This window comes from Lissotriton helveticus, chromosome 5_1, assembly GCF_964261635.1.
Source record: "Lissotriton helveticus chromosome 5_1, aLisHel1.1, whole genome shotgun sequence".
Taxonomy (NCBI): Eukaryota; Metazoa; Chordata; class Amphibia; order Caudata; family Salamandridae; genus Lissotriton; species Lissotriton helveticus.
In genome coordinates this window covers 1046230237-1046242680 of record NC_136065.1, presented here as the reverse complement: position 1 = coordinate 1046242680, position 12444 = coordinate 1046230237, and the positions used below count along the sequence as shown (strand labels likewise).

Below are 12444 nucleotides of genomic sequence, written 5' to 3'. Positions count from 1 at the left end.
AGCATTACTGTACTACATCGAAAGGACACAACCTTTTCGTAAGACTAAACAACTTTTTGTGTCCTTTTACCACCACATAAAGGCAACCCCATTTCAAAATCGGGGATAGCTAGGTGGATTGTTAAATGCATACAAATATGTTACCTAAAAGCCAAACATACGTTAACAATTCCTCCAAAATCCCATTCTACAAGGAAAATAGGGGCTTCAATGGAATTCTTAGGGAACATTCCCCTAGATGATATATGCAAAGCAGCTACATGGTCTACACCACACACATTCACAAAACATTATTGTGTAGATGTGCAAACTAAACAACAAGTCACTGTGGGCCAGGCTGTACTAAAAACTCTGTTTCAAACAACTGCAACAGATACTGGTGGTCGCCGCTAGGTGTGGGTACTGCTATACAATCTATGCACAGTGTGTAATCTGCAGCTCATATGCCTCGAACGGAAAATGCTACTTACCAGTATGCATCTGTTCTTCGCATGTAGAGCTGCAGACACGCCCACCCGTCTCCCCGGCTACCTTTATCTGTTCCAGTATTATCTTAATTAGATACAAATCACATGGACATCACTACTTCTTGTACCGCTCCATCACTTCCCTAATGGCGAAAAACAATCTGGGGATGGAGCCGATGGCCATGCGCAGTATCATCCAAAGGAGGAGTCACCTATCCTGTGACTTCCAAAGACTTTTCTACAACAAAACAAACTGCAAACATCCGGGCCCAACACTAGGTGGCCATCTATGCACAGTGTGTAACTCTGCAGCTCTACATGCCAAGAATAGATGCATACTAGTAAGCAGCATTTTCCTTCAACAATAAAGGTTAAAAGTGACTGCTGACCCCATGCACTGCAATATGAAAGAACAAATTATGTTTTACAAATAATACAGCTATGAAAGTGAGAAACTAAAATAAAAATTGGTGCCAGTTACTTAGTGTGACATACTGTTCATAGACTTGAATTCAGTTTCACTGACTTACCAGGATGAAGGGGAGTCTAATGGGGCATGCCTTCACAAAAGTTACCCTGAACGTATGATGGACGATGCATTATTTCACTTTCCTGTGGGTTTATCTGGGAGATATACATTGCATATTTAGATACCTTCCATAAGTATTCATGCTTTTTGTATGTGTATTTTATTTAGAGAAAACTCTTTGACAAATGTTACAGTGCGTTCGTCACTTTTTAAGAATGCATTGAAGGGTGCAAGATTGTTGAAAATGATCATACATCTTTTTTGGCTGTACACTAAAGTTAAAGGTTATGCTTTAGCGTCACCTTTCGATGTTGTTGCGTTTCGATTGAGATACCCGCACATAGGTTTCCTGAATCATGCCCTTTTATAGGCACAACTCACATTGCCCTTATTTAGGCATAGAATCCCAGTCCTTTTTCAGGCCTCAGCCATGCTATCCAATTAAAGGCATGGTCACCTACATCTGTCTATCCCATGTCACAACGAGTTCTTAGAAACCAGACCCTTAAGCCATTGGGACTTTCCCTGCTTGGATTATTGATTTCTCCAAGAACTCATTAATTATGCATGAACGACGATTCCGTAGGGGTTCATTCATGACTTCTTCTCCTGCCCGACTTCACGTCAATGCTAGCATTCGTAGGCACCTTCCAGGTATAAATATACCTTCACTTACCAGGGCTCGGCTCGGCTACACAGATCGATATGGCTTGCCACTGCAAGTTCGGAAGGAATTAGAGTTCTCGCCTGATGCACTGACCAGACGCTGTCATCCTGCTCACAGAGAATCCACCTTCCAGTGTCCTGACTCTCTTCGCGGGGTGTTAGGAATTGAGATCCGGAAAGAGATTCCCACTTCTCTCATTCTAAGGTATGGAGCAGACTAGAACCTAGAGGTACTCTTGGCAATACAAAACTATAGCGAACTATACTATAGAAAACAGCACCTACTTCTTACCTCGTACTGCACTTAGTTTATTTACACTGGGGTAGAACTATTTAGAAGCAACAGACGAGTATTCACATTTTAGCCTGTGTTATTTATGTATGTTTATATGAATATATGTCATAGCTAAAATGCTGATGCAGTATTATTTCTTCTTACTGCTCACTCTGTACGTATTATATTTTGCATACTGTCTTGCGATTGTAACAGCTCATCTATATTGCACGAGAAATAAGACTGTTCAATAAATCCTTTTATCGAAACGCCCGTCTATCTATTTCTGTGTAACTCTGAAGAAACTAAGCATGCACGATTGACTGAGTGAAACTGTTATCTATTGTTTCCACGATTCTGAGAACTGTTCCGATTCAAAGGGAAACAAAGTTGTCATGATTATGCGGTTGTCAGAAACTACTCCCTTCTTGTTTATTTGAGAAGTTTCTAGTGACCTCTGAGTTAGCTCGCACACAAAGTAATTAAGTTTAATATACTTGATAGAGGCATACTGACCTCAGTCCTATGCAAAAACGATAGTGTATATTATTCCAATGCGCAGAGCCTATAAGGAAAATAGAAACTACACTACAATGTGCTAGGGGGCTTTCACAGATTATCAAAGATGATTTGAGGTTGAAGAAGGTTAATACTGTGCTCTCTCTGACTGCAGGTGTTCCAGAATCCATACAGCTATGGCTGCATCAATAACTGGAGGGTTTTCCTAGGAGTAGAGACAGAAAGGTATGTGGCTCCTGATACTTGTTTGAACATGTAATGTGCCATAACTTGAAGCGGTACAAAAGGGGGTGGTAATGGACGGAGCATCTGAACCAATCAAACACTCACACTCAGTCAAAAGATCTGGGTTTAATCCATCACCGTTCTTTAGCCCACTCTGCCACCCCAGTTCAGACATGGCTATATGCAAATCAGTCTGACCCTGTGCCTCATGGGAACAGTCCAGCCTGAACTGCCAAGCCATGCCTTCCCTGGACCGGAAACAAGCTTCCGAGAACCGGTTTCTGGCATTGCAGCCGTCTTCAGCCCGGCTTGCTTGAATCCAGTAGCAAAGTGAGCAAGGGACTCGCGTCTGAGCATACCCTGCCACACTTATGGCGGCCAAAAGCGGTGCAAAAGGGGGTGGTAATGGACGGAGCATCTGAACCAATCAAACACTCACACTCAGTCAAAAGATCTGGGTTTAATCCATCACCGTTCTTTAGCCCACTCTGCCACCCCAGTTCAGACATGGCTATATGCAAATCAGTCTGACCCTGTGCCTCATGGGAACAGTCCAGCCTGAACTGCCAAGCCATGCCTTCCCTGGACCGGAAACAAGCTTCCGAGAACCGTCCATCATCCCCTTTTGGATCGCTTTGTTCGCCCTAAGTGCACTAACATCTGTCAGGCCCTGGTGCTTCTGGATTTGTCGGCCGCCTTTGACACGGTCGACCATGGCATCCTTGTCGACCGTGTCAGAGAGGCCGGCATCCAGGGCACCGCTCTTGACTGGGTTCACTCTTTCCTGTCTAACCGCCAACAAGCAGTCAGACTGTCCCAGTTCTCAGCAGACCAGGTTGGGCTGACTTGTGGTGTCCCGCAGGGTTCCTCTCTGTCCCCACTCCTTTTCAACTTATACTTGGCTCCCTTGATCCGCTCCCTCCGTAGGTTGAATGTCACCGCGTTTAATTACGCGGATGACATTCAACTGGTCTTCACCATCGACCCCTCGGATCAATCAATCTCTACTTTTCAAACTACCCTCTGTCTCATTAGTGACTGGATGAGCTCAACCCCGACCGACCTAGCTGGTTCTTGTCGGGGGACCCTCTAACCCCAGGCAACCCTCTTTCTGGCCGGCAAGTCTGGGCAGTCCCCCTTGCCCAGTGAATTCAGCTAAAAGTTTGGGGGTTATCATCAGCAGCGACCTTTCAATGAAACCCCAGATTAGCGCGGTAGTGTCTTCTAGCCACTTTCAGCTCAGGAAGATCCGTAAAATCTCCCGCCTCCTTACCACCGAGGCCCTCACCCTGGCTCTGTTAGCGCTAGTCATCTCAAGAATTGACTACGCAAACGCGCTCTACGTAGGTATCCCTGACTACCAAGCCAAAAGACTCCAGCAGATCCAAAATCAAGCCGCCCGCCTTATTTTCCGCCAACCCAGACATCAACATGTTCGCCCTTTTTTAAAAAGTCTTCATTGGCTTCCGGTCACCGCGCGCTGCAAGTTTAAATTAGGTTGTATAATCTTCAAATCCCTTGCAGGCGGAGGCCCTTCTTTCATTTCTTCTCTCCTTCACCCCATGTCCCCTCACGTAGCCTTCGCTCGTCTCAGCTGGCCTTACTGTCAGTCCCAAGATTTAAGAGGAAGAAACACGGTGGCCTTAGGTTCTCATTTTTAGCTCCTTCTTTCTGGAATGCCCTTCCCCTCCCTCTAAGGCTGTCTTCCCCTTACATTAGATTCAGATCCCTCCTTAAAACCTTTTTGTTTACCGAGGCCTATAATTAGTCTTGTCCCCTCACTTTTTTCTCCGCTCCCTCAGCACAAGCGCCAAGAAACCTTCAGGTGTTAGTTGCGCTATATAATTTTTTTTAACATAACATAACATAAGTGTGGCAGGGTATGCTCAGACGTGAGTCCCTTGCTCACTTGGCCACTGGAATCAAGATAGCCTGGCTGATGAGGATTATGAATCCGAAACCGGTCCCAGGATGCTTGTTTCCGGTCCAGGGAAGACATGGCTTGGCAGTTCGGTCTGGACTGTTCCCTTTAGGCACAGGGTCAGACTGATTTGCATATAGCCATGTTTGAACTGGGGTGGCCGAGTGAGCTAAAGAAAGGTGATGGATTAAACCCAGATCAGTTGACTGGGGGTGAGTGTTTGATTTGCTCAAACGCTCCGTCCATCATCCCCTTTTGTATAACTTGAAGCCAGCATCAGCTTTCAACATTGCCTGCTCCTATATTTAATCACTTCTGTGCTCATATTTAAACACTCATGGACAAAAGCTGCTTGGATTGCAGAGCTTCATTGCTTTCCCTCATTTCCATTGTTCAAATTACAGCTCTATTGTTTGACCTAAAATTAGAACGGTGTCCAATCACGTCTTGCATGAACATTTCAACGAAAACCTTAAAGGATCTCTCCAACAGAGGATATTTGGACAGGCATAGATCTCAATTTTAATACTACTTAAAGGATCCTCATGTTGTTTAGCAAGTAGGGCCTTCATATCGCTAGTTTCTATTAATCTGTTTTGGATGATGAATAATAAGCAGTAGGAGATTAACTTATTTGCTCAGAATTTCATAAAACGGTGCAGTGGCTCTGCTCAGGATCTCATCAGTCCACTATCAAATGCTTGGTCTGTAGACCACTTCTTCCACCCACTGGTCCTCCCACTACATGTCCCTGTACCACTGTAGAACAAGTTACTTACATTTGGTAGCACTCTTTCTGATGGAGACTTCTAGCTGTAGATTCCTCATCTTTTCAATATTCCCCAGTCGTCAAACTGGACTCTGAATCTTTTTAGCATTACCGCTGCGTGCTGGTAGATGGCGCCATGTGGCTCTGCACTTATGCCATTGCACTCTGGAAATGAAGTGAGGAACCTAAATAGGTTCCACTCCTGGACCCTGACTTCAGTTCCTTTCTTTATGCACCACCAGATGCGGATCCGCAACGCTCTCATCTTCCAGAGACACCTCTATATTTTTTGTCCACAATTCTCAGTGTGCAAGCAATGTCGCCTCCAAAAACTACAGGTTTTAAGCCCTGTAGAGACTGTCTCAAACACATTTCTGTGACAGATCCCCGTAAGGAGTGTTTGTCGTGGTATCATGTCATGACTCTAAGGCCTGCAATGACTGCACGTCGATGAACCCAAAGGCCCTCCTGGACCACGGTGCAAAGCTTCACATTACCAAGCACAAGAAGACTTTGATACGAAGCGTTCTAAGTCAGGGTTCAGGTCAAGGTTTAGTCTTAGTCCCATTCTCACACCAGGAGGTCGGTCTTTGTTGCAATCTAAATCTATGAGTAAGTTGTTTTAAGAAACATTTTAAAAAAATCATAGCAGGACTCTGCCCCAACTCGCATTTGCCACAGGGGTGGTGCCTTGGCTCTGTATCACTACACCAGATACGCCTGGTTGCCCTATGGGTAATTTAGCTACACTTTATAAATCCTGATTGATTGATTGAGACTCACTCAACTTCGAAGCTGATTCTGCAGCTAGCTCCAGCACAGCCCGAGTCTCCAGGGCCACCTACCTCTCCACAACAGATTGAAGAGTTCAGCACTGCCATGCTCTGGCTTTTTGGATCCTTGCTGACTTCCTCTGATGTGCTTTCAAGCCCCAGGGTGCCAAAAGCCCTTCCATCTGGAGTACCACTGGCAGGTTCATCCTTGGTGCCAGTTGGACCTCAGAGCATGTCACAATACCTCCGATCCTGACCCCACCTTCAGAGCCACGGTCCACACCGGGCCTTGGAACTTTGTCACTGGTGCTAAATCCATCGATGTTGGACGAGGAGATGCCCATAGTACTTTCCAACCCCAAGTCGGTGCCGGGCCAACCTCAGCCGTAGCTGTGCCCTACAACTGTTGAGTAGCTTCCCCAACTTGATCTGCTGCCTCCACAAGAGAGAACACATACCGTACACTCCCTTTTTAGCACGGACTCGGATAGTGATTATGATGCTGAGATGAGTTTGCTCAGCCCTATCAAGATGACAGTTAGTATGATGACTTGCAGGAGGCTAGTTGTCATAATACCTCCACTGAAATGGGCTTTCTCTCACCCTCAGGTCCAGCCATGAGGAATCAGCATCCTGCGCCATAGTAATGAATAGGGTGGCCAAAGTCTTTGATCTCCAGCTCCCCACCTTGGAAGTCAAGGCTAATATGTTGAAGCAAGTACTTCAGCCAGGGCAGATATCATTTGAGCCCCTCAAATTATTAAATGAGGCACTAACTGATACCTTGTTGGGGGCTTGGGGCCAAACCTTGCCCACTGCCCCCACTACAGCCTCATCGGCAAAGCCCCTTTAGCGTGCCCTTAGGGGAGCACGGCCAGCGGTGGGAGGCAGGATCCAAAGATTCTTCCTGGGTTTCAAGCCATAAAATCAGACTGGTGGTTCCTGCACATCATTCGTAGGTGAAATGCCTTACCCTCCCTTGCTTCTATGCCACACCTTTCACTGTCACCCTAGCAGCTGACGGAGGACCACTTCTCCAATTTGAGGCAGGAAGTGCAAGCCTTTTTGGCCAGAGGGGCTGTTGAGAAGGTGCCAGCCCCAGAAGTAGGTGGTGGTTGTTATTTGCACTACTTTGTGGTTCACTATCAACATGACAAAGTCATCTTTGACTTCTTCTCAGATGCCCCACTTCATCAGAGCAAATCTGGGCACCGTTCAGGAAAGAGAGTCAGGACATTCAGGCTATGATCCCGATCTTTCAGCCTCGGTCCTGGATTTCAGTGAGGTTAATTCTGTGATTGCTGGGCTTAATGGCCTCAGGCCTCCTGCATCCTGCTGGTCGAGAACACCAGGGACCGTATTGTGCAAACGGCGCATTTTCATTGCTTGGCCGGGGGGGGCACAATTTAAAAATGAAAAATCGCTGCATTATGGTGAATATGATGACCCCAGGGCAACCACGAACTTGTGCTGCCTTCTTAGCAGGGCATTCCTGTGAAAAACAGAGCAGCTGCTTTGAAGCCGCTGTGTTTTTACAGTGCAGTCGGCAACCCGCTTGCACATCGATGGGGTAATAGAGATCCCCTTGCAGGCGTGCGCAGTGAGTTACTGCACTCACCTGCAAGGGGATGTCTGGGGGGGTCCATGGGTCCCCTTTACCCCACATGAGGGCTGCAATCAGGTGACGCACTGTCAGTGCGCCTCTTGAGAGCTTCTTTGCCTCTGCGCCCTTTTCTATAATACTGCACATGCACAAAGGCAAAGAGATTCCCTTTATTGCATGGGGCCACACCCCCATGCAAATGTGGGAATTCCCTCTAAAGATGGCTCTAGCGCTTTATTGCACCAGCGCTATCGGTATCACAGAAGGGAATGCACAAGCATCTGCAGCCCCTTTTGTAATACCAAAGTGACCCGGAGGTGCGCAAAGTGGGCGCAAATGCCCATTGCACCCCCCGGGGCACTTCTATATTATGGCCCTTGGTGGCATATGCGGGCTGTAACATGGTATCTGAACTCTCAATGAGCCCAACATCAAGAGGACTTCTCTGACCACTTTCAGATTTGTGAGAAGACTGCACAAGATCTGAAGTGGTGGTTTCTGGACTGCAATTGGGTCTGCGGTAGATCCCTGTCCCTTTCCCACCGGGAGCTGAAAGAGGTGACACATGCATCGCTTCTGGGTTGCGGCAGCCATCTTGGAGAGGGGGAGGTCAGAGACTTCTTGTCTCCGTCAGAGTCCCCACTCCAGATCTGCCTTCTGGAGCGGAGGATCATCCGCTTGGCATTAAAAACCTCCTTTTCATCCATTAAGGGAAGCCTGCTTCAGGTACTCATGGACACCAGCACTGCAATATGGTATTGCAACAAACCGGGTGGGGTGGGGTCATAGATGCTGTCCCAGGAGGCCCTGTTCTCTGGAAGTGGCAGGATCACAAAGGGGGTCTTCCTGGTGATAAAGCACCTGGCAGGCTCTTTGAATGCTAAGGCGGTAGATTAACTCAGTCGACGATGCCTAGAGAATCACAAGTGGCAATTGCATCCAGAGCTGATGCAAGATCTCTTTTGTGAAGAACCTTTGCGCTTTCTGCTCACCACTACAGAGAACAACCAACGTCCGCTCTTCAGGATGTTGCAACTTACAAGGCGTCTCTTGCTTCTGCCTTGAGTGGAATTCAGGACTCCTGTATGCCTTTCTGCTAATACTACACCTGCCCGAGTTCTCAAGAAGATCAGGACAGACCAGGCCTAAGTCATCCAAGTGACTCCAGATTGGGCACGGAGAGTAAGATGTCCTGAACTCTTGGGCTTGAGTATATTGTCCTCCAACCAGGCTGCCTCTCCGGGCGGATCTGCTGTCGCAGCAGCAGAGCTGGGTTCTGCACCTGGCCTTCACAATCTCTACCTTTATGTTTGGCAATTGAACTGCGACAGCTGAACACATTCAACCTTCCTCTAGAGATAGTTGATGTCATCATGGCAGCCAGGAGTCCCACTAAAACTGTACACACCTGTCATTTGGACACATTTGTGGCTTGGTGCACCACTCACCATATACATATCCATCCAGCCAAAGCTCTCCGAGTTTTTGTTATTTGTGTTGGTCTTAGCCCAGCAAGATTTTCTCTGGGCACAGTTAAAGGGTACCTTTCAGATTTTTTCTGGGTGCCGTATCAAATGTAATTGTTTAAGTCCCCAGATGTTATGGTTACAACATATATTTCCTTGCTTTCTCGTATTGCAATGCCACAGTGGGACCATAACTTGATCCTTACGTTTCTCATGTTCACTCCATTCGAACCTCTTTACAACTTCTTACCCTCAAGGCAGTGTTCCTCATCGCCATTACATTGACGTGGCAGTTGAGTGAGCTTTAGGCTCTCTGTGTCAACTTGCCATACACCACCTTGTTTCCAGACAAACTGGTTCTGCAGGGGCAAGTATTCTTCTTACCAAAAGTCATGATGCTGTTCCACGTCTGTCAAAACATCAACTAGGGCCATAGCTGCTATCACTATATTGACACGTGGAATCCCTACCTAGATATTTGCCAGGCAGCTATGTGGGTGTTCCACCATATGTTCACCAAGCATTTTTGTCTGGAAAGTTGAGTCCGCCAAGAAAGGCATTTCTGGAGCTCAGTCCTGCAGAACTTTCTGGTTTGAGTCCATTCACAGGCTTGCCTCCATCTAGGTGCTGCTTTGGTATCTATGCAAACTGTAAGAAATCTGCAGCTGAAAGTCTCCATCAGAAGAACAAGTAACTTACCTTTGCCATGGTTCTTTCTTGTAAAGACTATCTAGCCACAGATCCATCACCGACTCTCCCAACCTCCCCGTTCTGTGATTGGACTCTATCCATTAATAAGAATCCGGGTCTAGAAATCTGCACACTGGTTACACCAATTTGCTTTTAAGGCTCTGCATCTAGGCGTATGTACAGTCTCAACAGTAACTGATGTCAGTGCACGAAAGTGGTGCCTATTTGAGTTCCGCACGTCATTTCCAGAGCAGGTGCAATACATTTGGGGGGCAAACCACTATAAGGATAAGTCACAATACTAGTGTTCTTATCGTGAAATGATGGCTGTTTTTCTTAAAGCAAAACAAAATGCAGCCTTTTATTTATTTATTTTGGTAAGGTTTTACAAGTGATTTTTGCTCATGAAGTAAAATGTGCTTTAATGTTGTGTTGACTCTTATTCTAAAATAAGGCACAACTTGAGCAGTATGAAGGAACCACTATCTAGCAGTCAGCGTTTCTCAGCACTGTGAGGCCAGCAGCCCTTAATTACCAATTTACATTATATTAATTTGTAATCTAGCACATCATGAAGTGATTTTTTAATTAAACGTTGTTTCATTGGTATATATTATTAGCCTGTCTCTTTTCGGAGACACGGTTGCATCATACAATCTAGTCAAATTAGACATTCATTAAATATTATCTCCAGTCCTAATTAGTGTGAATGGGGGATAGCTACATAATGAAAGCTTTTAATAACTATTTTTTTTTGTTGTAAATTTTTTTATTGAGGTTTTGCAAATCAAACCCTCAGTGGGGGTGATACATTACATAAGTAATAAACATTCCACATATGAGAGGGTTACATAGTCATCCTTAAGAAGTACAATGTGTCATGCAGTCTTGACCTCCGCCAACTGTTCGATATCCGATAGTCCGCTGGCATGTAAACTGGGGAGTGGGATGTAAGGTTTCAGAGTGCTCTGTGCCAGGGTCGCGGGATCATGTGCTGGCGGGGGTATCTGTTAGAGTCGTCCCCGTGTGAGGAGTTGTGAACTTGTAACCTCATGACTATTTCTTTAGACTGAATAAAAAGGGGGGAATATGCGCCGGTTTTGGAACTTTCGGTCTATATCAAATACAAACTTGAAACCGTAAGGGGAAAGTTTTCCTGGTGTTGCGAGTGGTGGTAAAGCATGCTAGAGCATGTGTGGTGGATTGGCCTGGATCAGGGGACCTCGCCCGGGGAGGGTGTCATGGGCGACGGGCCGAAGACCGAACCGGGGGGGAGGGGCGGGACCACATCAGAGGCGCGTGAGGACAAGGGGGGGAGGGGGCTACCCGTCAAGGGTAGTGGGCTCCAAGTCCCAGATTGGCCAGATGACAATATGGTTCGTCCTGTGTGCGGAAGATTATGTATCTGGTGGTTGGGTGGGGTGCCGTGGCGAGGCCTGGGTGCGAGGGGAAGACGGGCCCGGAGTGTCCACTGGGGCTATTTCTTGTTTGAAGCGTATAATCAGATGCACCCATTCTAGGGATATGGGGTTCTTGCGCATACCCTTCACTTCCTCGTCTCGTAAGAGTTCCTCCTCTGCCGTTCCCCACTTGGTTACCGCTCCTGTCCAGGCTGCCTCCGGGGGCCCGTAGGAGCCCTCCAATGCATGGGAATGGCTCTTTTTGCCAGTAACAGGGCGAAGGAAGCGATCTTCCATTGTAGTTTCTCCGATTTCTTTCTATGGTATATCCCCAGTGCGCAAGCCTCCCAGAAATTAATTTGTAGTAAGTTGACTAGGTCCAGGAGGATTCGGTGAATCGTGGTCCAGTATTGGTGTAGGGAGGGGCATTCCCAGAACATATGCTTGAAGTTTGCAGCCAGTAGGCTGCAACGCGGACATTTAAATTTCGTGTCCGGATAGTATCGTTGGAGTTTGTCCGGCGTAAGGTAGGCCCGGTGAAGAATATTAAATTGTATATTCTAAAATCGCGCGTTCCTGGATACTTTTTGGGTGTATTCCAGGGCGAGCTTCCATTCCGCGTCATAGAACACCCTACCCACATCGTCCTCCCAAGAGTGGCGCAGGGTGTCCAGAGAGACGTTGGTCAATTCCCAGATGGCCTTGTAGTGCCACGTTATTAGGTGTCTGCCGGCACCCATGCGAAGTATTGTATGGAATACCGGATGTGTGGGCGGCTCCCCTTCTCTTGGATCCCAGAACGGTCGTACGTTCTCGAGGAGCTGTCTATGCGTAAGGAATTGGCCACGTGGGAGGTCGTACCATTCGACCAGCTGCTCATAAGTGCGCAGTTGTCCGTCCTGGAACAACGCTTCCACCTCCGTGACATCGTGATCGGTCCAGACTTGTAAACTCCTGGTGGTGTAGTGGCGATCTCCCCGCGGGAGACCCACCAACGGTAGAAGTGGGGAGTAGAGAGGCTTGTTTCTGGACAGTCGGTGTATCCTCATCATACACTTGCGTGCTATGGAGACCTGGAGCGGGTGGGTGCGGGACGGCTTGGTGCCCGGCAGGCACAGACGTCTGATGACCGGGAACGGTAT

The 12444-nt window shown here is 47.1% G+C and overlaps 1 protein-coding gene across 2 annotated transcripts in view; it reads left to right on the top strand.

Moving 5' to 3' along the window:
- Positions 1–12444, top strand: part of ZDHHC16 (zDHHC palmitoyltransferase 16) — a 203678-nt gene that overhangs the window by 172929 nt on the left and 18305 nt on the right. For both annotated transcript variants that reach the window (XM_078643579.1, XM_078643580.1), the window contains one exon: positions 2610–2680. In XM_078643579.1, the coding sequence (XP_078499705.1) occupies positions 2610–2680 (71 nt within the window). The remainder of the gene's footprint in view (positions 1–2609; positions 2681–12444) is intronic.